This window comes from Mustela erminea, chromosome 13 (genome assembly GCF_009829155.1).
Source record: "Mustela erminea isolate mMusErm1 chromosome 13, mMusErm1.Pri, whole genome shotgun sequence".
Classification (NCBI taxonomy): Eukaryota; Metazoa; Chordata; class Mammalia; order Carnivora; family Mustelidae; genus Mustela; species Mustela erminea.
The window spans coordinates 70,251,113-70,272,098 of record NC_045626.1 but is presented as its reverse complement, the minus strand read 5'-3'; the positions used below and the strand labels follow the sequence as shown (position 1 = coordinate 70,272,098).

At 42.7% G+C, this 20,986-nt stretch overlaps 1 protein-coding gene across 5 annotated transcripts in view; it reads left to right on the top strand.

Annotated features, from left to right (window-relative positions):
* The window catches only part of NF2 (neurofibromin 2), an 85,528-nt gene that overhangs the window by 30,328 nt on the left and 34,214 nt on the right, over positions 1–20,986 (top strand). For 4 of the 5 annotated variants that reach the window (XM_032309306.1, XM_032309305.1, XM_032309309.1 and 1 more), the window contains exons 2-7: positions 2,984–3,109; positions 5,066–5,188; positions 7,452–7,535; positions 16,262–16,330; positions 17,131–17,213; positions 19,077–19,152. In XM_032309306.1, coding sequence (XP_032165197.1) covers positions 2,984–3,109; positions 5,066–5,188; positions 7,452–7,535; positions 16,262–16,330; positions 17,131–17,213; positions 19,077–19,152 — 561 coding nt within the window. The remainder of the gene's footprint in view (positions 1–2,983; positions 3,110–5,065; positions 5,189–7,451; positions 7,536–16,261; positions 16,331–17,130; positions 17,214–19,076; positions 19,153–20,986) is intronic. The other variant, XM_032309307.1, reaches the window with a different exon arrangement.

Below are 20,986 nucleotides of genomic sequence, written 5' to 3'. Positions count from 1 at the left end.
CGTTCTCTGCCTTGTTGATGGAGGCACATTCCAGAACCCTGATCTGATCCCATCACCTCTCTTCCCAAGAGTCTTCAAGGACTCCATGGCGAGCCACCTGGCCCCACATGGCACCGAATTCCCACCACACCCCATCTTGAGTTCAGGCTGTCTGTCTCAGCTCTATCAGATGACTTGAATTTCCCTGTAGATATCATGATTTTCTTTTTTAGAGTTCTTTCCTTCCTTCCTTCGTCTAGCTCTCACTTGTTCTCTAACACCTTTTCTCACTTAAGTGTCCTTCCTTGTGTCTCCCAGGGACCATGAGTCCAACATTTTGCATTCTCCGTGTCTGGCATTGCTGGGCACAGAGGACGGGCTCTGTGGTGCTTATTGAAAGAGTAAGAAATAGCTGAGGCTTTAATTGAGCTGTAAAGAAGCAGTATCTGGCTCTTCCAAGAATGGGTTTGGTTTCAGGGCAGAAGAGTTTTACAACATGAGTTTCTTACTGGAAAAGGTAGTTGGGGAGTGCTGGTGGAGAGCCAGACAAATGGAAGCCCTCAGAGCAGGCAGAGAGGCCACTGAGGAACTGAGGGGTTGCCCACCTTAGATCACCAGGGAGAAGACCAGTGTCTGGCTCAGAAAGCTGCCAAAGAACCTGTGACTCAGTTTCCTTATTTATAATTAAAGGGAAGGGTCTAACAGTAGGTAATTACTCTGGCTCTCACATCTGACTCTGACATTCTGTGATCCTTAGAGTCAAAGTTAAGAATCTAAATAGGGCATTCTGAATTGGTGGGAGAATCCCCCCCCCCCATTGGAAGCTTCTTGAGAACAAAGACTTTGTCTGTTTGCATTTGGCAGGGATTGTTTTGCATTTTAAAAACAAAGAAGTAGAAAGGAATACAGGAAAACTGCATTCTTATGATACTATGCTTGAGAATTTAAACTCCCCCAGTGTCAAGAAATTCACTCACTCATCCTCTTTGAAGCCTTGATTGAGATGCAGTGTTCATCCTGCTTGCGGACGGCCCCTCCATGGCCGAGCTTGGGCCCCACTGCGGCTGTGAGTTATGGCAGCCTGGGAATCGACGCCATGAGCTTCCTGGCCCTTGGGTGTTCAACTTCTCCAAGTTAATGTCTGTTCTTTAGCGCTACATTATCTTGTAGAAAGGTAGTCATTTATAATTTATGTACTATGTACTGGCTTAAAATAGAGACAAGAGGATAATCAGCGTCCCGAAGCTTCTAGTTTTCCAAAGTAACATTTCTTCATTGAAGTCTGCCTGTAGGAATTAAAACCTGCCGTGAATTAAAAAACCCTTTGGGCTGTTATCAGACTGGAGAAATGGGTGTGCTAACATTTCGTAGCCTTGCAAATCTTTTTTTCTTTTTTTTTTTTTTTTTATACATAGAACTTGTCATTTTATTTTATTCTACTCAAAATCATTTCTAAAGACCTCAACCTTTAGAGTGTTCCAGGGGCCTCACTGAAGTCATGGGAGCTGATGGGGCGGAGCTGGAAGGGCAGACAGTAGAAATGGCCCCAGTGAAGGACAAAAGCCAATTCATATCTCAGCCACTTGTCTGCTGCGGTTTTGGTGCCCTTCCATCTCTCTTGCTACTTTGCTCTTTGTAAACAGAGAAGGGATGGGCTTTCCTGTTGAGTACCTCATAAAGAACACACTGTTCATTCATATATATTAAAAATAGAAGGCCTACTTGAAAAATCCTCTGTACAATCAGGTTTTGGCAAAAGTCAATCTGGTATCAGAGGTCTAACTTACTTATTCCTTTTGCTATTATAACCTGTCTCTAACCCCTAGATTTTCTCCCAGTCCTTTTCATTATGCATCTTCCGTGTGCCAGGACATTGGGAGATTTCTAATGAGGGCAGAAGGACAGATGCTTTTGCACCCGAGTGGTCTTGCCCTTCCGGTGTCTGGCGACTTTGCATTTGAATCCCCAAATTATTCTTTCTGTGACCTCCATCTCTGGGATGTGTCTCATGTGCTCACAGCTGCAGCTGGTGTGTATCTGAATGTCCACCAGATGGAGGGGTTGGGAATGGAGCTGGGGGCCCAGGGGCGAGCCTGGGTCTAGTGTGGGAACATCCTGCGTGATTGAACTTGGAAACCACAAGGTGGCAACATTTACCAAGACGGCTGGGCATTTTCCTCTCTTATTGAGATGCTAAACTTGCTTTTCCATTTTCTCAGCTTGAAGCTGAGAAAAGGGTTTAGCAGCCTTGCTTTAGGTCCTTTTGAAAGTGAAGCTATGGGGTAAGCTTGCTGCAGTATATTGGTGTCTCTTCATCCCCAAGTTTAAATACCAAAAGTCTGAAATTGCTCTGTGTGACTGTGGCTGAGTCCCCTCTCCTTTAGCCTCAGTTCTTCATTGGGTTAGGAGAGACCTGTGGTCCGGCTGACTGGTCGCTAATGGTTCTTTTTGTGCATGATTTAGGACTTCAGTTACCATTTCCTCTCCTCTGTTGCTTTAAAAAAAAAAAAAAAAACTTGCAGGAAGTCTAGTCTTTAAAACAAAACAAAAAACCTGGTAGCTTTTTATCAAAGGACAGTGTCATGATTTTAAAAAGGGAAAAAAAATCAATTAATCAATTGAAAAAAAAATCAGTTAATGTCCTAGAAGCTAGCCATCTCCCTGGGTTAACTCAAGAGGCTGGACTCTCCTAAATGAAGGTGCTTATTTACCAGGTTTCCTAAATTAGCAGCTTTGGGGATATTAAGATCTATAAGGAACTATCCAAGGGAGGTATTGTGTATGCTTTGCAGTGATTAAGCCATTAAGCTCTAATTGGTATTTTCCCCACTCATGGTTTGTGTAGGAAGCTTTAAAATTATTGAGGGATTCTGCTGTGCTCGTCTTAGTGTCATCCCCATGTTTTGGAACCTGAGAGCAGGGAGCGCAGAGAAAAAAGGTTTTTGCTCAAGTGGATTATGACTTTTGCTCACAACACCCTCCCTTTTGGTCTGTTACATTCCAGATGAAGTGGAAAGGGAAGGACCTCTTCGACTTGGTATGCCGGACCCTGGGGCTTCGGGAAACTTGGTTTTTTGGACTGCAGTACACGATCAAGGACACCGTGGCCTGGCTCAAAATGGACAAGAAGGTTGGGCTGGAACTTGATGAGATCAGTGAGGCTAGTGTGTGCTCCGGTTTTTCCCTGTGCATATGCCTAGCTTCTTTGCTCATCATGGGGCACTAGGGACACCCAGTAGAGAAGGGGGCAAGTCCTGAAGTAAGTCGTGTAGAAAACAGGTTCCTGAGACGCCACAGGCTTTCTGCTCCTCACACACTCTCCTAGGCCCACAGAACCAACCAGGAGGAAACTGTTGCCCTCCCTGGCTTCTTTACTCATCATCACTAAAGCTTCTGGCTTTATGCTGTTCAATTTATTGAACCACTAGTCAGATTTTATGAATAAAAATTACTATGATAACCTGTTGCTTTTTTTTTTTTAATAGTTTATATCTTTGAAAGGTTTGCTTGGGACTCATGTTCTTTAGGGAATGTTTTTAAGTCTTTGAGAAATACTGTGGCCCAACTCAATTTAGTCATTCACATGATCTAAGGAATAGAGAGTGCCCTGGTTCCTGTGGTGAAGAAAGAATATCCATTTTTTCTTTATTATTCTCTGGGGCTTCTAAGGCTTGAAAGACAAGTTGGAGCTCCTGGCAGTTCTAATGTGGCTTAAAAATGGATATTGCCTGGGAATAGGGAATTGTTGCTGTCTGTGTGGATTCACATGTGCACACAGAGGCACACTTACCTACTTACCTGCCTACCTAACCGGGAAGATATTTGGGAATGGAGCCATTTGTTTTTGTTAGTAGCCACTAAAAGACCCCTCTCAAAGTAAGTCAGTGTCTAATCCTTACCCCAAATGGTACCATCAGCAATTGATTTTTATCATCCGCTGCATGGCATGATAGACAATGAATGCCTCCTGTTTTTTTTTTTTTTTTTTTTTTACAAGTTTGACTCTAAGCTCAAATGTTCAAATTGTGTTTCCATATGTACGCAGTAATCTGAATCTTCATGTTGGACTCTCCGCTGATAATAAATTTCCTATGGTAATTGCCAACGATCATGAACATTAGAGTGCCACCATGTGCCAATGTCAGTGAGCATGTCCTAGATCTGGCTTATTGTGGGTCTCTTGGACATTGCCCCCTGGAATTTGGGTAGGGGCACAAAGAGCTACCTATCTAAGACAGCAGAATTTTCTGTATGTTTTTGTGATTCTTTCGCAAAGTAAATTTTAAATCATACCTGAGTGTTGGCCAAATGGATATTAGATTGGGGGCATCAGGAGCCGTGGAACCTTGCTGCTCAAAGGAAATAAATTATGACACATGTTAATGGAGCCTTGTAGCCTGTCACATGGCATGTTTATGTCCTGAAATGAAATTCATTCTGGAGAGCAGATGGTCCAGGCTTTTCAGTGGGTGGATGAAATTGTTGGAAGATTAAAGGCAGCATGGTTTATTGACTGTGCTCAAGTATTTCGTAGGGCATCTCTAGAGGTTCCTTGAAGCAAAGGGTTGCCACCACGGACACGTTTGTCTTTTGTTGCTCACTTAATGTTTAGGGGATTTCACAAAGATAAGGTCAATCATCTCTAAGCTCGCTCCCAATATGGACCTAAACATTGGGGGTTAGCAGCAAGAAAAAAGAAAAAAGGAAGATTCCATGAGTTTAGAAAATTAAAAAACCCTTCATCCTACTATAAAAGATAGTGCCCAATACCTTTGAGCTAAAAATTTGTAGTTTTTAACTATCTCTGTGGCCTTGAGAACATCTGTGCCTTAATAATCTCAGTTACACTCACCCCTTGGGGATATTGATTAATTTGGTTCAGAAACGCCATGGGAGGTGAACATTCCCCCTTGTTATAGATGGCTTTGTGAATGGTTCAAACCGTAAGATCATAACCTTTGGGAAATGTGATGAATTTAGAGAGGGAAAAATATTTATATGCTCCCTGTAAAAGGCTCTTTGGTGGTGGCAGGGGAGGAACAGGTGCCAACATAGCTTGTTCTTCCTTCGCTCTGTAACCGTGCAGGTACTGGATCATGATGTTTCAAAGGAAGAGCCGGTCACTTTTCACTTCCTGGCCAAATTTTATCCTGAGAATGCAGAGGAGGAGCTGGTTCAGGAGATCACGCAGCATCTCTTCTTCTTGCAGGTACACAAGTGCATGCTAGTCCCGCTCATTCTGTGAGAACTCCCCTAGGCCTGGTTGCCAGGACAGCCTGGATGGCTCCCTCAGAGCTGACCACAGACTCCTTTGCGGTGTGAAGATGTTATGCCTCTGGGAAGTCAGTCCGTTTGGTTCCGTAGTGATGGGGAAGAGTCTTCAGGCTAGAGCTAAGCTCGAGTGATGTTGATGGGTGTCAGAGGAGATGGCAAAACCGTGGTGACATATGAAGGGGTACCTGACCGGAAGCCTCTTTGAGGATGGATCCTCTTTTCTTGTCACTGAGTGGAAAGTACCTGGGAGTGACAAAGGAAGTCCAAAGAGAGGGTCTTAGAAAGAGTAGTTCTTCCGAAAGTTTGAAATCTGCTGTCATTGAGACAGGACTTCACAATGCCAGTAAGCTGGAGTTTAACTCCATATGGCTAATCCCACACATGGTGGAAATTCAAACACTGTGCTTAATGCCGCTCATTATCTATAAATGTCTTATTTGTTTCCCACTCCTTCATTACAGTGTAAGCGCCTTACAGGCAAGGCTCACCGAGTGCCCAGTGGGCATTCCAGAAGTAAGTGCTCAACCGAATTGAAGAAAGGCGGAGCTCTGTAATTGTGGGTTCAAAGACTGCTAGTTGGCCGTTGGGGGTACAGTGAGTGGGCATTAGTGGGAGGATGAAAACCCTGTCAGTTTTGCTGGTGTTCTTATCGCTTGATCAGAGCGCTGCTCCGGTTTCATGGGTAGTTGTAGTGATTGATGCTGGAGCTGCCCGTGTGCCCAAAGGTGCTTGCTGTCAGTGACAGAAAAGACTGCCCGGGGCGTTAGTTACATGACTTCCCAAAGTGGATGTATGTGTGTTGTCACAGAGTCCTCGTATAATTAGTTTGAGCCTTGGATTATTACGTCCAGTAAATATTAAGTTAAAGGTAGTAAAACCCCCAAATAATTTATTTTGCAAAAAAAAAGCACAAGTGGGGCACCTGGGTGGCTCAGCAGAGGTTAAAGCCTCTGCTTTCGGCTCTGGTCATGATCCCAGGGTCCTGGGATTGAGCCCCGAGTCGGGCTCTCTGCTCAGCAGGGAGCCTGCTTTCCTTCTTCTCTCTCTTTGCCTGCCTCTCTGCCTACTTGTGATCTCTGTCTGTCAAATTAAAAAAAAAAAAAAAAAGCACAAGTGCATATATATTTACATATACACACATATATGCATACATCCCTGTCCCTGTTATTTTCCTTCAAAAGGATACCCTTGCAGTTTTTCTCTAGTGTGGATTTTTTTCCCCCTTTGAAAAGAAACCAAGGGGTTAGAAACTTGCACTGCTTTGACTAAAACCACATAATGATCTCCTAGGCCCCAGAATGTGCTAGCGTTACAGAGATGGTTTTCTTATTAGTGCTTCCTTAGAAGCAGTGCCCATCCCACATGTGACTTTGGCTTAATTTTCCCTCATACTGAAAAACTGGAGTGTTTTCGTGGCTGAGCAAGGCAAAATTTACTACTCTTAGGAATCTGGTGACTGTTGACATCTGTGACAAGGAAGTTGGCTTTCCTGTTGTGTTTATTTCACTGTGCCCCCCGCCCCCCTATGAGGCTCTCATTGCCTCTGTGTCTGGAACATCACACGCTGCCCCATTCTAAGAAGTTAAATGCAATGAGATATGTTAATTCGACATTATAGCTTAAGAATTATATTTCCTGGACCTCACATGTACTTAAAAGTTTAATCAATCAAACTTTATTGCTTCCTTTTTCCTTAGAGCAGGCATTTTGAATGTGATAGACTCCCCCACCACCACCCCGCAGTCATAACTCAGTGGCCTTGCTGACTTTTCTCTTATGTTAAGACTTTAAAGTAGACTCCATTTCCTCCAGTGCTGTGTGCGCTCAGCAGGGGCCAAGGCCACAATCACCACCAGAGCTGCTCCTCACACTTCCCGAATTCACAGCTCCTCTCTGTCATAGTCCGGAGATCAGTCTCTGTTTTAACCACAGAAAAGTGTTTTTCCTCTTCAGCATTTGATCAGGAACAGAAGAGATAAGGGTTTTTCTTATGCGTAGTCATCTTACCAATAACTTCTCAGTTCCTGAACTCCCAACCTGTCTGCAGCAATAAAAAAAATTGTACCCTTTGTCAGAAAATCATTAACAGGCTGGGTTGGCAGCCCTCGTTAGAACACCCTGCAGCCATCTGCCGTGACCAGCATGCACAGCTCACTTCCGCGCACATAGTGTCATGTCTCCCTTGTTGCCCCTTTTAGGTAAAGAAGCAGATTCTAGATGAAAAGATCTACTGCCCTCCCGAGGCTTCTGTGCTCCTGGCTTCTTACGCCGTCCAGGCCAAGGTAGGCTTGAAGAAGGCAAGTGCCTCCCTCCTTGGCATTAATGTGTGTCACGGGAATCACTGAATCTTTTGTTTCTTTGGGTTTTCTAGGCTTCAGAGAAACTTTCTGCAGGAGGGAGAGGTTTAGGACTTGTGGGCTGGGGGAAACCATTATCCCTGTCCCAGATTCTGTGTAATCTTGTGAGAATTCTTGTGAGAAGTCTGTCTGTGTAATCTCATTATGCACATGTGATTAATTACAGTCACAGGACTTTTTATTAACCAGGGAAAATGAACTTATGGTCTCCAGTTCAGGCCCCACTATAACCTTTAGGTCAGAAAGGCCCCAAACTCATCTTTCGAGGACCAGCCACCCTGTATGCGGGAACCACACTAATGCCTAGAGAATGCCCTTCTTCATTGGTCCCTGACAGACGCGCTTGCCTGGCTGGATACGGCAGGCCCCTTGATGCCCTGAGCCCAGTGGAGCTGCCGGGGTGTTGTTCACAGAGAAGAAGTAACCACGGATTGGGAGTTGTGGTGAAGGATCACACCGCTCTTGTGTTTTATCCTCTCTGTTTTCATAAAACCAACTCCAAAAAATAAAATAAAATAAAAGTAAAGTAAATAAAAAATAAAGTTAAAAAAAAAAAAAAGACCAACTGCAGGGGCAGTCGGGCGCTTCACGTCCCTCAGGTACCCCTTGTATTTGGTTCTGCTGCTTCCTGTCTCCCACGGCAGCATAAGGAAAGGTCCCCAGAATTGGGGCACTTTCATTACCTTTGTGATTTTGCATAATCTTTTCCATTTTTATTTTCCTTTTTTGTTAGAGGTGTCTACAAAGCCATTTCCCTGGGGCGTTATAAAAATTAGTAAGACACTCTTAACTTCTTAGCCCACTTCTTTAGGGTAGCTTAATAAAATTTCAGATCAAAGCCCGGAAATGACTGGCCTGTCATTTGGGGGGAAAAAAAGAGTCTGTTCATGCTGGTTAGACTAACAGAAGCACCAGAATCAATTCAATGATTTGATGACTCGTCTAATATTTGCTGAGTATTCATCAGGCCTGTGGAGGGATTGTTGACTCTGTCATAGATACAGACACAAAAGCGAGTATCTGCTCTTAGCAATTTGCCCAAGGTCATTTGGACAATCTTGGGTAAAGCTAAGGGCAGAATTCATGGCTTTGGGATTGTGTTTTGTGCCTCCCCTCTTCTGCTGCCCAGAAAAATGAGTAATTGAAAAAACAGAAAATGGGCCTTGATTCAACTAAAACATATGCTTCCTTTTATGCTTTGATTAAGAATATTAATAACAGGAAAAATGTGTCCTTTCAATCAGTATTGCCCCGACAGTGATGAAGCAGTCATTGTCACTCTCATCAAATCCGAGCACTTCCTGGCCCAGAACCGAGTTCCTTTTTAGCACGCTTTCTCCCCAGCTGAGAGGAGACCCAAACTCTCAAGGACATTACCTCTCTTTGAAGGGCTTCAGCCTCAAAGGCTACATTTCCTTTGCATAGATTTTGGGCCACAAATTCAAAGGCCACCTGTGGAAAAAAAAACTTTTCAGGGAACCAGCAGATGTTTGCTTAAACAGATTTCACTGTAGGAAAGCCCTACTAATTTGGATCCTACTAATTTAGAGATGAAAGTGATTCACAGACAGCATATGTGGTTCATATGGAGGAGGATGTTCTAACTGTTTTTTCCGGTGTAAATTTTCAGGATCTTACAAATAAAGGTAATCTATGGCTTCAAGTCTGCAAAAGATTATTATAGCTTGCTTCCGGTTTCTAAAACTGTTGGTTAATATTACAAAGGTGCCTCTGATTACAGTATTAATATGATCTGACGCACCTGTAATGTTTTACAGTTTTACAGAGTGTTACACATGAATATTTCGTGCTGTACTCAGCGTAGTCTTTTCCATGAGCCGCAGCTTGAGACTATTATGCCCGTTTTGCAGATGAGGAATTGAAGGCTCAGAAAGGATTAGTAATTTGTCTAATGTCATAATACTTTATGTTAATTCCTTTTTAATGGAATTTATAGCCCACTTCTTGATGGACAGGATTTGAAGCAGAACGGAACGTGAGAGTGGAGCCAGGATGAGAACCCTAACATCCGGGTTGCCTAACTCAGCACTCGGCTCTTACCTCCCTGTGTAGCGTGTGAGGGAGGTCTCTGGGAAGCACGCACTGCCTCGACCAAATTCCAGATTCATTTATAGGGTCACATAAGTCCAAACTTTTCAGCAAACCATACTGGTTTCCTATTCAGTTTGTTTTCTTCCACAACCTTTCTGAAACAGAAAGGAACTTTAGAAGTGTGGTTGCGGAAAGGGAATCGGGCTCATTAACACATGGAATGTAATTATGCACAAATGTATTCATTACAGTATTTCAGCTGTTCGAATGATACAGACACAGCTAATTCCAAGGCATAAAGAAACAATTACCCTCAAAGTATAAATACAAATATTAATCACATGGTTCAGTTAACAAGAACCGTATTTCTTGGTTAGAGTTTGAGTTATGTTTGAATGTTTGAATCAAAATGTTTGAGCTGGGTTTTGTTGGGTTTTTGGTTTTTGTTTTTTGGGGGTTTTTTTTGGGTCCATTGATATGACACAGCAAGCCATCTTGCAATGTTTTAAGCCACCTGTTGGATTTTGGTGTTTGAAATGTTTTCTTATTAAAAATGACTTTGGGAGAGAGTTCTATGTAGCGCTGGCCTATAGACTCCTAGGGTTCAGAGAGAGAAATGAATGGTGGGAGAAGAGGCTTAGTGTTTCTTGGTACTCTTTGATGCCAGTTAGGGACAGAGTGCCAAAAGGCAATTAAAAAGTTGGGTATATGGGCGCCTGGGTGGCTCAGTGGGTTAAGCCTCTGCCTTCGGCTCAGGTCATGATCTCAGGGTCCTGGGATCAAGCCCCACATCGGGCACTCTGCTCAGCGGGGAGCCTGCTTCCTAACTCTCTCTCTGCCTGCCTCTCTGCCTACTTGTGATCTCTGTCAAATAAATAAAACCTTTAAAAAATTTTTTTAAAAATTAAAAAAAAAAAAAAGAAGTTGGGTATAGGGGCACCTGCGGGACTCAGTGGGTTAAGCCTCTGCCTTTGGCTCAGGTCATCGTCTCAGGGACCTGAGTTCAAGCCCCACAACAGGCTATCTGCTCAGCAGGGAGCCTGCTTCCCGGTCTCTCTGCCTGCCTCTCTGCCCACTTGTGATCTCTATCAAATAAGTAAATAAAATCTTTAAAAAAAAAAAAAAAGTTGGGTATATGTAAAGTATAGGTGAAGAGTTGAGGCTGGAGAGGTCTGTAAGGGGCCAGGTCATAAAGTCTTATGATCAGGTCTTAACTTGATCATGTGGGTGGTGCAGAGACAGTGAAGGGTTCATATTTTAGACAGACCCTTTGGTGGCTCTGTGAAGGACAGATTGGAGTGAGGCAGGTTTGGAAGCAGGGAGACCTGTTAGAAGGCTATATCGTGGTCGAACTGGTAAGAGGTTCTGGGGTCGTACCTCAGGCATTGTTCAGTTGGATGGGAGGAGACCAACTTGAAAATATCCAGGACGTAAAAGTTGAATATAAATGGTGCTATACTTTGCATATCCCTCCCCACTTTTTTGGCTTGTGCTTTTAGACATTGACATTTTTTCCCCACTCAGCATTGATTTTGAGATGTATTATGTTGTATGTGTAGATGTACGTTGATCTAAATTGTTATGTGGTGGACATTGATGAGTAAACCTAATTTACTGATCCATCCCCCCTTTAAGGAAGAGGTAGGTTTAGTTCCTCCTTTTTCCGCCTATCATAAACAGTGCTTTACTGAAAATCTTTTTAAATGAGTCCTTGTGTACATGTGCAAAAGCTTTCTCCGCTTAAGGTTGATTTCTACTAGCAGAATTGTGGCTATATCCCTGAATATAAAGAACTCTTGAGTATATGAGAAAAAGACAGCAAAAAAAATGGGTACAAAGAGCATGCATAACAGGTACATTATAGAAGAGAACATGAGAATGGTCAGTAAATACAAAAAGATGTTCAATCTCACTGGTACTCAAGAAAAAGAAAAATTAAAAGCCTCACCAACATACCATTTCAAACCCATAAGGTTGACGGGATTTCTAAATAGGAGAGCAGCATTTGAGTTCATGTGCTGGTGGAAAAGGACTATGAACTGGCATGACCTCTGTAGAGCGATGGATGCAGTAAGAACCCATCAGAAGAGGGGATACCCCATCTCCGAGTCCCTGAAATCCCACTTCTAGCTCTGGTTCTAGTTCCTCTGGCTACTCCAGAGGAACTCCCATACAGCTGTCATTTTTACTGAAAACCATCAAAAGAGATCGTCCCACTTCATTTTTAAACTACCGAACAGTATTTCCTGAAAAGGAGGGACTGGATTATTTAAACGTCTCTTTGTTGGTAGATATGTACGTTTGTTTTTCTTCCTATTATTTAAATGAATGCAGCGTACATCTTTGCATATGCCTCTTTGGGCACATATGAACAGTCTTTCTCTAGGATGAATACCAAGAAATGGCATAACTGGGCCGAAGGGTAAGAACCTTTAAAATTTAAATAATGCCAAATGAAAGAAGCTAGACACAAAAGGCTGCCTATTGTGTGATTCCACTTCTATAAAATGTCCAGAATAGGCAAATCTATAGAGACAGAAAGTCGATTTACTGGTTGCTAGGGGCTGGAAGGAGGAGGAAATCAGGACTTAACTGCTAATGGGTATGGGATTTCTTTTTGGGGTGATAGAAATATTCTGTAATTAGAGTGGTGATGGTTGTACAGCATTTTGAATATCCTAAAACCCACTGAATTGTTTGCTTAAAATGGTGAATTTTGTGTATTTATCAGAATGAAAAACATTAAATATCTATGGCCAAATTGTCCTCGAAAAGTTTTGTCCTAATTTAACCTTTAACAACAGCATGTGAGAATACCTGTTTTTCTACATCCTCATCAACAGTGGATACTATCAGTCTTTCAAAATTTTTGCTAATCTGACAGGTTTTTTTTTTTTTTAAGTATTTATTTCCTGATAACCGTGTGGGTTGAGAACCTTTTCACAGATTTACTGGTGATTGTATTTCTTTCCTCTGTGCATCAAGTTTGCAAAAACTTGCCCATTTTTATACTGTATTGTTTATCTTTTTCTAATTGATTTGTAGGAGTGCCATATAGTATGGGTGTTAACCTTTTGTCTTTTCTTACACGTATCAGACTTGTCAATATTTTTGTGTTTTGAGTGATTTTAGAATGGTTTCACCAGCCGTTTTGTTATACACATGCCCTGTATTTTGTTCTGGTATTTTTATGGATTTTCATTTATAGGTTTGGACCTTTAATCCACCTGGAATTTAGTAGACTGGTGCGTGGGTAGGAATCTGACTATTTACTCTGTGTATGTATTGATCAAATCTTAAAAGATTTGTGAAATCCTGTTCAGAGCATTTGGTCTGATATTTCACGTATTTGGCAGAGGATAGTATTTCATAACCAGAAAGAGCATCTGTTTAACCTAAGAATTGACTTCGAGAGTCCTTAAATGGTGAACTCCCTTCTTGAATTTAAATTCAGCTGGTTTATATCAGGGGTGGATCCAGGTTTTGTGGTGCCTGACACTGATAGAACTTAGGGGTCTTCTTTTCAATGCAAGAATACCAAATTGTGAATATAAAATTAGGGTCAAGCCCACACAGATACAGAGACCTCAAACCCAAACTTCATTAGTTTCAAAGTAAGTTCACTCCTGGTTATGGGGTGCCTGGGTGGCACAGTCGTGTCTACCTTCCGCTTAGGTCATGATCCCAGGGTTCTGGGATCAAGCCCCATGTTGGGCTCCCTGCTCAGCAGGGAGTCTGCTTCTCCCTCTCCCACTCTTCCGCTTGTGTTCCCTCTCTTACTGTGTCTCTCTCTGTCAAATAAATAAATAAAATATTTTAAGAAATATAAATAAATAAATTCACTCCTGGTTATGTTATCAGAATGTATCTGTACAGCGAGGATGAGGAACAGCCATCTCTGTCTATGGAGTGGTATGACTTTCTTTTATATTAATCAACTGCCACACTTAAGGATTTTCTCCTTCTTTTATTTTTTAAAGAGACATTTGAGAGCAGACACAAGCATCAAGGTGGCCTTAAAGTTTTAAGTGGAGTTAGTCCAGTGGCAGAAGTTCTTTAAGCAGGGTCTTTGCTGCCTCCGCATTGCTCAGATGTGCATCATTTGATCACTGAAGTAGCTGGGAGCTCAGTATGATAATGTGGGTCGTTAATCTCGTAAGCCTTTGAAACCTGAATTTACAACTTTAACTTTGCATATCTGCTTACTTCTGCATTTAGAGTTTGGTCAGCACCATTAAGAGGTTTGCAAATGTGACTAACAAGGGCTTGCGTTAGCATCCTACCCCTTCAGAAATCAGAGAAGCAAACAGTGACCAATGTCATAAATAATGCAGAGGGTAACGCTAGTACATTTACGTGAGCCAGGCAGTATGGAAAATGCTTCTCCAGATCATCTTCATCCTCGTTACCCTCTTACGAGGCAGCCACGCTTATGACCCTGGCTTTCCAGATGAGAAAGCTGAGGTTGAGAGAGAGAGGAATCCTTACTTAAGGCCTCTGAGGGATACCAGAGACTCTCCCCATTCAAAATCCGCTAAGACTGATGCTCTTACGTGACGGATGAGGAAACAGACTCAGAGGTAATACAATCTGAGTTTTTGTCTTTTGGTATCAGGTTGTATCGAGTGTTGTGTCAAGCATATTTTCACAATTTTAATTTAATAATCGGTATTATTTCATTTAATCCCCCCAGAGTCCTATAAGACAAATACTGTTATTATCCCCCATTTAACAGATGAGAAAACAGAGACACAAAAATTTCCAAGGTCCCAGCTGAAAAGTGGAAAAGCTGGGACTGAACTTTACGCAGCCTGCCTCCAGAGTCAGTCTCCTACCTGTGTCCTGCAGCTCCATCCTGAGAGAGTGCCCTTAAAACTCCATCTAGTTACTTAACTCATCACATCCCTCAGGCCTTTGGGAAATCAAGAGAGGCCAGGTTCCTTCAGGTTTTTTTAAATGACGTGCCTAGACAGGGGTACAGAAACTGGCATATTTTAAATATTTAAGTTTGGTGAATTAATTGGTTTAACACAAAAATGATGCAGTACAGTTCTGCTATTTGAAAGATAATGATGAGATTCTTTTTTTTTTTTTTTTAAGATTTTTATTTATTTATTTGACAAACAGAGATCACAAGTAGTCAGAGAGGCAGGCAGAGAGAGAGGAGGAAGCAGGCTCCCCAAGAAGCAGAGAGCCCAATGCGGGGCTCGATTCCAGGATCCCGAGATCACAACCCGAGCCGAAGGCAGAGGCTTAACCCACTGAGACAGCCAGGCGCCCCCCCATAGGTTCTTTTTTTTTTTTTTTAAGATTTTATTTATTTACTTGACAGATCACAAGTAGGCAGAGAGTCAGGCTGGGGGGCGGAGGTGGGGGGAAACAGGCTCTCCGCCAAGCAGAGAGCCTGATGTAGGGCTCGATCCCAGGATCCTGGGATCACAACCCTAGCCGAAGGCAGAGGCTTAACCCACTGAGCCACCCAGGTGCCCCCCCCTCCATAGATTCTTAAAAAACATTAAATTTACAGTGCTTTTTTAGCAGGGTGGTATGGGAATGAGGCACAGTTTAAAGTTGCTGATAAACATTGTTCTATCCCAAGAGATAAGCTTTGATTTTACATTTATATGTTTATAATTTCTTCTAAAAAATGGCTTTATTTTAGGGGGCGCCTGGGAAACTAAGTCAGTTAAGTGTCTGACTCTTGATTTTGGCTCTGGTCATGGTCTCAGGGTTGTGAGACTGAGCTCAGTGTTGGGCTCAGTGCCGGGTATGCAGTCTGCCTAAGATTCCCTGCTCCCCCCTCCTCACTGCAAGCTCATGCACACTCTCTCTCTCTCTCTCTGAAAAAAAAGAAAGAGCTAAAGATCCCTTCATTTTTTATTATTTCCTGGTCAGACTTAAGTTTTCTAGGAAAAAGAGGATATTTTTTCTTAAATCAGAAAGCAAATTTCCAAGTTATTATCCCTAAATGGTGGGTACCTTCAAATACAGGGCCCATTTCTGGACCCGGTAGTGACTTGCTCTGCAGCTTTGGGAAAATCAGTTAACCTTTGACTCGTTTCTTTGTTTTTGCAATGGGAATGACAACGTTGGCATCAGATTTCTCCAAAGCTTTTTTCAGAGCCTGAATGAAAGGTATTAAAACTATTGCCTGCGTTATTACCAACTCCCAACCTAGCAATTGGCTCCAATTACCAGCCACTTAGAAGGATTTGTAGGTAAGACTCTTATCACACATTGCTAATTACAACTTTCACAGTTGTGTTTTGTTACTTCCTTTCAAAAGCTAATGTTTTGGCAGTGACTGCTTTCTTTGTGGGTTAGAAAACAGCTACATTTCCATACAAATGTCACATGAGCACATCACCCATCCATCCCTCATGGGATTATGCAACGCTGTTCATAGATATAATCAGCTTTGTATTTTCATTCAAGGATAACAAACTAGCAAGGTTGAAATCTTGATTTGTCATCGGAACTGAATTGTAATGGAATTGCTCCCCAAGCCAGGAGGGGATAAGACATAGTCAAGCTCTTTTCAGAAATGGCAGTTGTCTCGAGAATCTCAGTCGCTTGCCCTCCCTTTCTTCTCCTTCCAGTACGGTGACTACGACCCCTCTGTTCACAAGCGTGGATTTTTGGCCCAAGAGGAATTGCTTCCAAAAAGGGTAAGAGATCAATCCCCTGTTTGGGAAAACACAGCAGATATGTGGTCTATGAAAAAGCTGACTGAGGGACTTGAAGGAATATTGGAAGTACACGGCGAAATCATTTAAATAAATATTTTGTAATCAGTCTTGAGTAAAGAATGTAGAGTCTCTGTTCAGAATATTAAAAAGCAAAGATTCATGGAGTCCGTTTGCGGTTGCCAGAGCTAGCAGGGCCTTGAATGTGATTCCTGGGGAAGAGGGCAGCCAGCTTGTCTTCCGCCCAGAGAGCTGAGATGTTTGCAGAGGGGCAGGGGGGTTAAGATGAATTGGGGGATATTGTAGTTTTTAATCCTTGGTGCTGTTCATCTTGTTCATTAGCCACAGAAGCAGGCCTTCCCACCCTTTGACTCCTCTTGATTTTATAGTCCCACTCATCTGTCTTGTGTAATGAAGCCCTGCTTCTCACCTCTCCCTGACTTTCCCTGGTCCTTTGATGGCTTTCCTGCGGGAGGAAGCAGCAGCACACTCCGCTTGGCCGAGCTCCTCCCTCTGGGACATGCAGCCCGGGAAAGAGGGGCCTCAGCTGGGTGAGGGTTGCACCTAGGCCCGAGGAAGGGTACACCCTTCTAAGTTGTGACTCATATTGAATGGCGCTTGTTTACACGCCCACCCCTGCAATGTGACTGGCTCTTCCTGTATGTGGCTTTGTAATAAATAGCTTTGCTGTTCTGTAAAAATGATGCATAATTATAAAAATGGCAAACAATACCCAAACTTTTTTGTGTGTGGGTTTTTTATTTTGCTCTATTTTTTGGTAGGTAATAAATCTGTATCAAATGACTCCAGAAATGTGGGAGGAGAGAATTACAGCCTGGTATGCAGAGCACCGAGGACGAGCCAGGTGAGGCTGCTTCATTATCGGTTTACAGTTCCATATGGGCTTTTTTTTTTTTTTCTCCAAAGAACTACAAAATTAGGACATGCTTGTTGAACAAAAGGCAGTACCTGAGGTAGTTAGAAGGAAAAGGGAAAGCTGGGAGTAGCTCTCTCTTCAGTTTTGTGTGTGTCCTCCCTCAAGCGCATATGGTGTAAGATAGGCAGGAGCACAGCCTGTCCAGATGTACAGCCCCACTGCTTCCACTGGTGACTCAGTTTCATGTTAAGAATTAGAGTGTATGGATATCCCATAGCTTTTGTGTCTATTCCTCTACTGATGACATTTGCAGTAGCTATAGATTTTTGCTTCCTGCAGTATACAATCTAATATATTGTTATATAATTAGATGAGTAGTTCTGAGGATACATTCTTTACAAGACTTGCTGAGTCAAAGGATGTGAGCATTTTGTGTTGACAGGTGCCACTAAATCGCCCTTGGTAAAGGTCATACCTATCTACCTCTACCAGCAGTGTATGTGCGTGTCTTCCCCCCTCCCCTGTTTCTCTTCCCAACACTCATTTTTATCAGTCTAATTTTTGTAATCTAAAAAATGTATCTTAAGTATTTGTTAGCATTTCCCTGATCCCTGAGGAATTGATCATCTTTTCATTAGCCTTTAAAATACTTTCCTCTTCTTCAAATCAACTTCCTAGTATGTATAGGGAAAAGTGGACAATACGTAAACATACCACTCAGTGAATTTCACAAAGTGAAAACACTGTGTAACACCAGGTGACAAGAGAGCATGTGACACCCCCCCACACCTGCCACCAGCCATAACTCCACATCCTTCCTCCCCAAAGCTAACCACTCTTCTGATCCCTAACTCCACAGAGTAGTGGTACCTGTTTTAAGCTTTACATGAATGCAGGGGGACAGCCTCTATTTTTTGTGTCTCACTTTTACTCATCATATTGTGAGATTCGGGTTTGTAGTATGTAACAGCAGTGAAATGTTCATTTTCATTGCTGTGCAGAACTCCACTATATTAAAGCATGAATTGTCCACTCCACTGTTGATGGACCTTGAGGGTGTCAGGCTGTCTCTTGGTTTTTGCTATTATAAATAGCAGCAAACAGTTTTTCAGAGTAATTGTACCAATTTACATTAGCAGTGTGTGTGATTTCTAGTTGCTCCACATGCTTGCCAACACTGTGTTCTCTCAGGTTGAATTTTTAAAAAATTCATTTGAGAGCATTTTGAGACTGGAGAGAGAGAAGAGCAAGGTCATCAGGAGATCCAGTTAAAATATTTCAAGAGTGTATCTATTTGGGAGTTTTCTGCAAGTCATTGCTGCTTTAAGAGCTTACTTTAAATTTGACTCACAGCTTACAAGTAGGTGATGTGGCTTGAGTTTACAGCCCAGATAGCTCTTGGCCTGACCTCTGACAGCACCCAAAGAAATGAAATCAGGAAGGTAGCTCTCAGGTAGCCTGCAGAGAGAATTGTTTCAATACCAAAACCTAGGTGAAGAAAGTTCATGATCAGATAAAGCAACAACTTAAATCACATCTGCATGTACAAATCCATTCGAGGGAAGAACATAACACCACGTGCTTTTCTTGAATCCTTGAGCCGGGTGTCATTATTTACCAAGGGCAAAGCGTGAAATTGAAGCCAAGAGACGCTGTAATGAATCTGTTCTCTGGCTTTTATGGGGATGGGAAATTCTGCTTGACCTCAGTGTATTTCATAGACTCAGGGCTCGGAAGAGCCGTGTTGGTGTCTGCATTGGCTGGCATGTTCCGGCGTGCAGGTTGGCGTGCCCCCCCCCCCCCCGTTTTCTCACTTAGCTCTGGTGACACTGTCTTTCGTTCTTCTCTCAGGGATGAAGCTGAAATGGAATATTTGAAGATAGCTCAGGACCTGGAGATGTACGGTGTGAACTACTTTGCAATCCGGGTGTGTTGAAGCCCCTTGGAGTTCCCTGTGTAGAAACAGAGACTGAATTAGAGGCAGACAGCTAAAGTGGGTTATTTCCTTATTCCAGAGTGACACTCTTTAATGGTTCAGTGGAGGACAAGAGAAGAGGAAGGGGAGAGGGTCTTACAGCCTCATTTTCTATTTTTGGACTTTAATTAGATCCTTGATAATTAAGTGTCGGTTGAGCCCCCAGGGGGACTTGGGCCTGTCCGGTGCTCAGCAGAAACCTGTTTGAATGCTCTGAGTGTAATGTTTGATTATTTCTGGCTCTGTGAGATCTGGCCCACAGGGAGCACCTGTAAATACTTCCTTCCTCCAGGGCACAAGGCGAGTAAAGCTGCTTTTATAGATTACTGATTTGTGGGTGGGACTCTCCTTCTCACGAGCAGGCTAATTGGTTTTCTATTCCGACCATTAATGGTCCCACTGTCCTCTGGGAGCCCACTGCTTCTGTACCAGAGGCTTCAGTTTTCAGTCCTGGCTGGGTGGGCCCCTTCAGCATCTTTCTCCCAAGGTTCTGTTGCTAGATGCAGGACCTACAAGCTCCCTCTAAAGGAATTCAGGCCATTGGCTCAGCCATTCCTTTGCTGGTTCCAGACTGCAGATAAGTAGATGTTGAACAATTGCCCACAGTGGCTGGCCTGCTTCCCTCCCCGCCCCTTCCTTCTTTCCTTCCTTCCTTTTTTCCTCCTTTTTTTTAGGGTGGGGAGGTGGGTGGGAGAGGGAGAGAGAATCTTAAGCAGACTCCATGACCAATGCAGAGACATGGGGTGGGGGTTGGGGTAGGGTGGTGGTCCTCAATCTCAGGACCCAGAGATCATGACCTGAGCCAAAATCAGAAGTCAGATGCTTAACCAGCTGAGCCACCCAGGTGCCCCTGTGGTCCACCTTTCTCACCATAGTTATGGTTTGCTTTCCTTTTTTCGGTTAAGAAATTTTGTATGAGGGGCACCTGGGTGGCAAAGTGGGTTAAGCATCTGCCTTCAGCTTAAGTCATGATCCCAGGGTCCTGGAATTGAGCCCTCTATTGGGCTCCCTGCTCAGTCGGGAGCCTGCTTCTCCCTCTGCCTGCTGCTCCCCTTGCTTGTGCTCTCTCTGTCAAATAAATAAATAAAATCTTTAAAAAATTTTTGTATGAAATTTGAGTAAATTGTAATACATTTTAAATAATAGCTTTCTACCTCATTTGTCTTTTTTTTTTTTTTTTAAGATTTATTTATTTATTTATTCGACAGCAGTGATCACAAGTAGGCAGAGAGGCAGGCAGAGAGACAAGAGGAAGCAGGCTCCTTGCTGAGCAGAGAGCTAGATGTGTGTCTTGATCCCAGGACTCCGGGATCATGACCCAAGCAAAAGGCAGAGGCTTTAATCCACTGAGCCACCCAGGTGCCCCTGATTTGTTTTCTAAATATAGACTTTTAAAAAACGGATTAGTTTGTATAAAATTACAATGGTAAGTTTTGTTATTTCATATAGTAAACAAGTGCCTAAAAGATTTTCGATAATAATGCAAAAGGTTATTTTCTTAAGTTTTACTAATTTCTATTTGCTAATTGTCTGGTTTGTTTAAGGGCAGGCTAGTTTAACACATTTCTGTGGTTTTGGCAACATAACTCCTCTTGGCCCATATGTCCACCATCTAGATTTTAGAAAAGTAGTGTTTTACAGCCCTTAAAAAACAGTGTATTAGGAAATATTTCTCAGTAGTCATACTAAAATACACAATTGTGTGTGTGTTTTGTGTTACACAGTAGACATAGCTGGTAGATATTTTAGTATCTTTTGTGTTCAAGTTCCTGTGATTTCACATCAA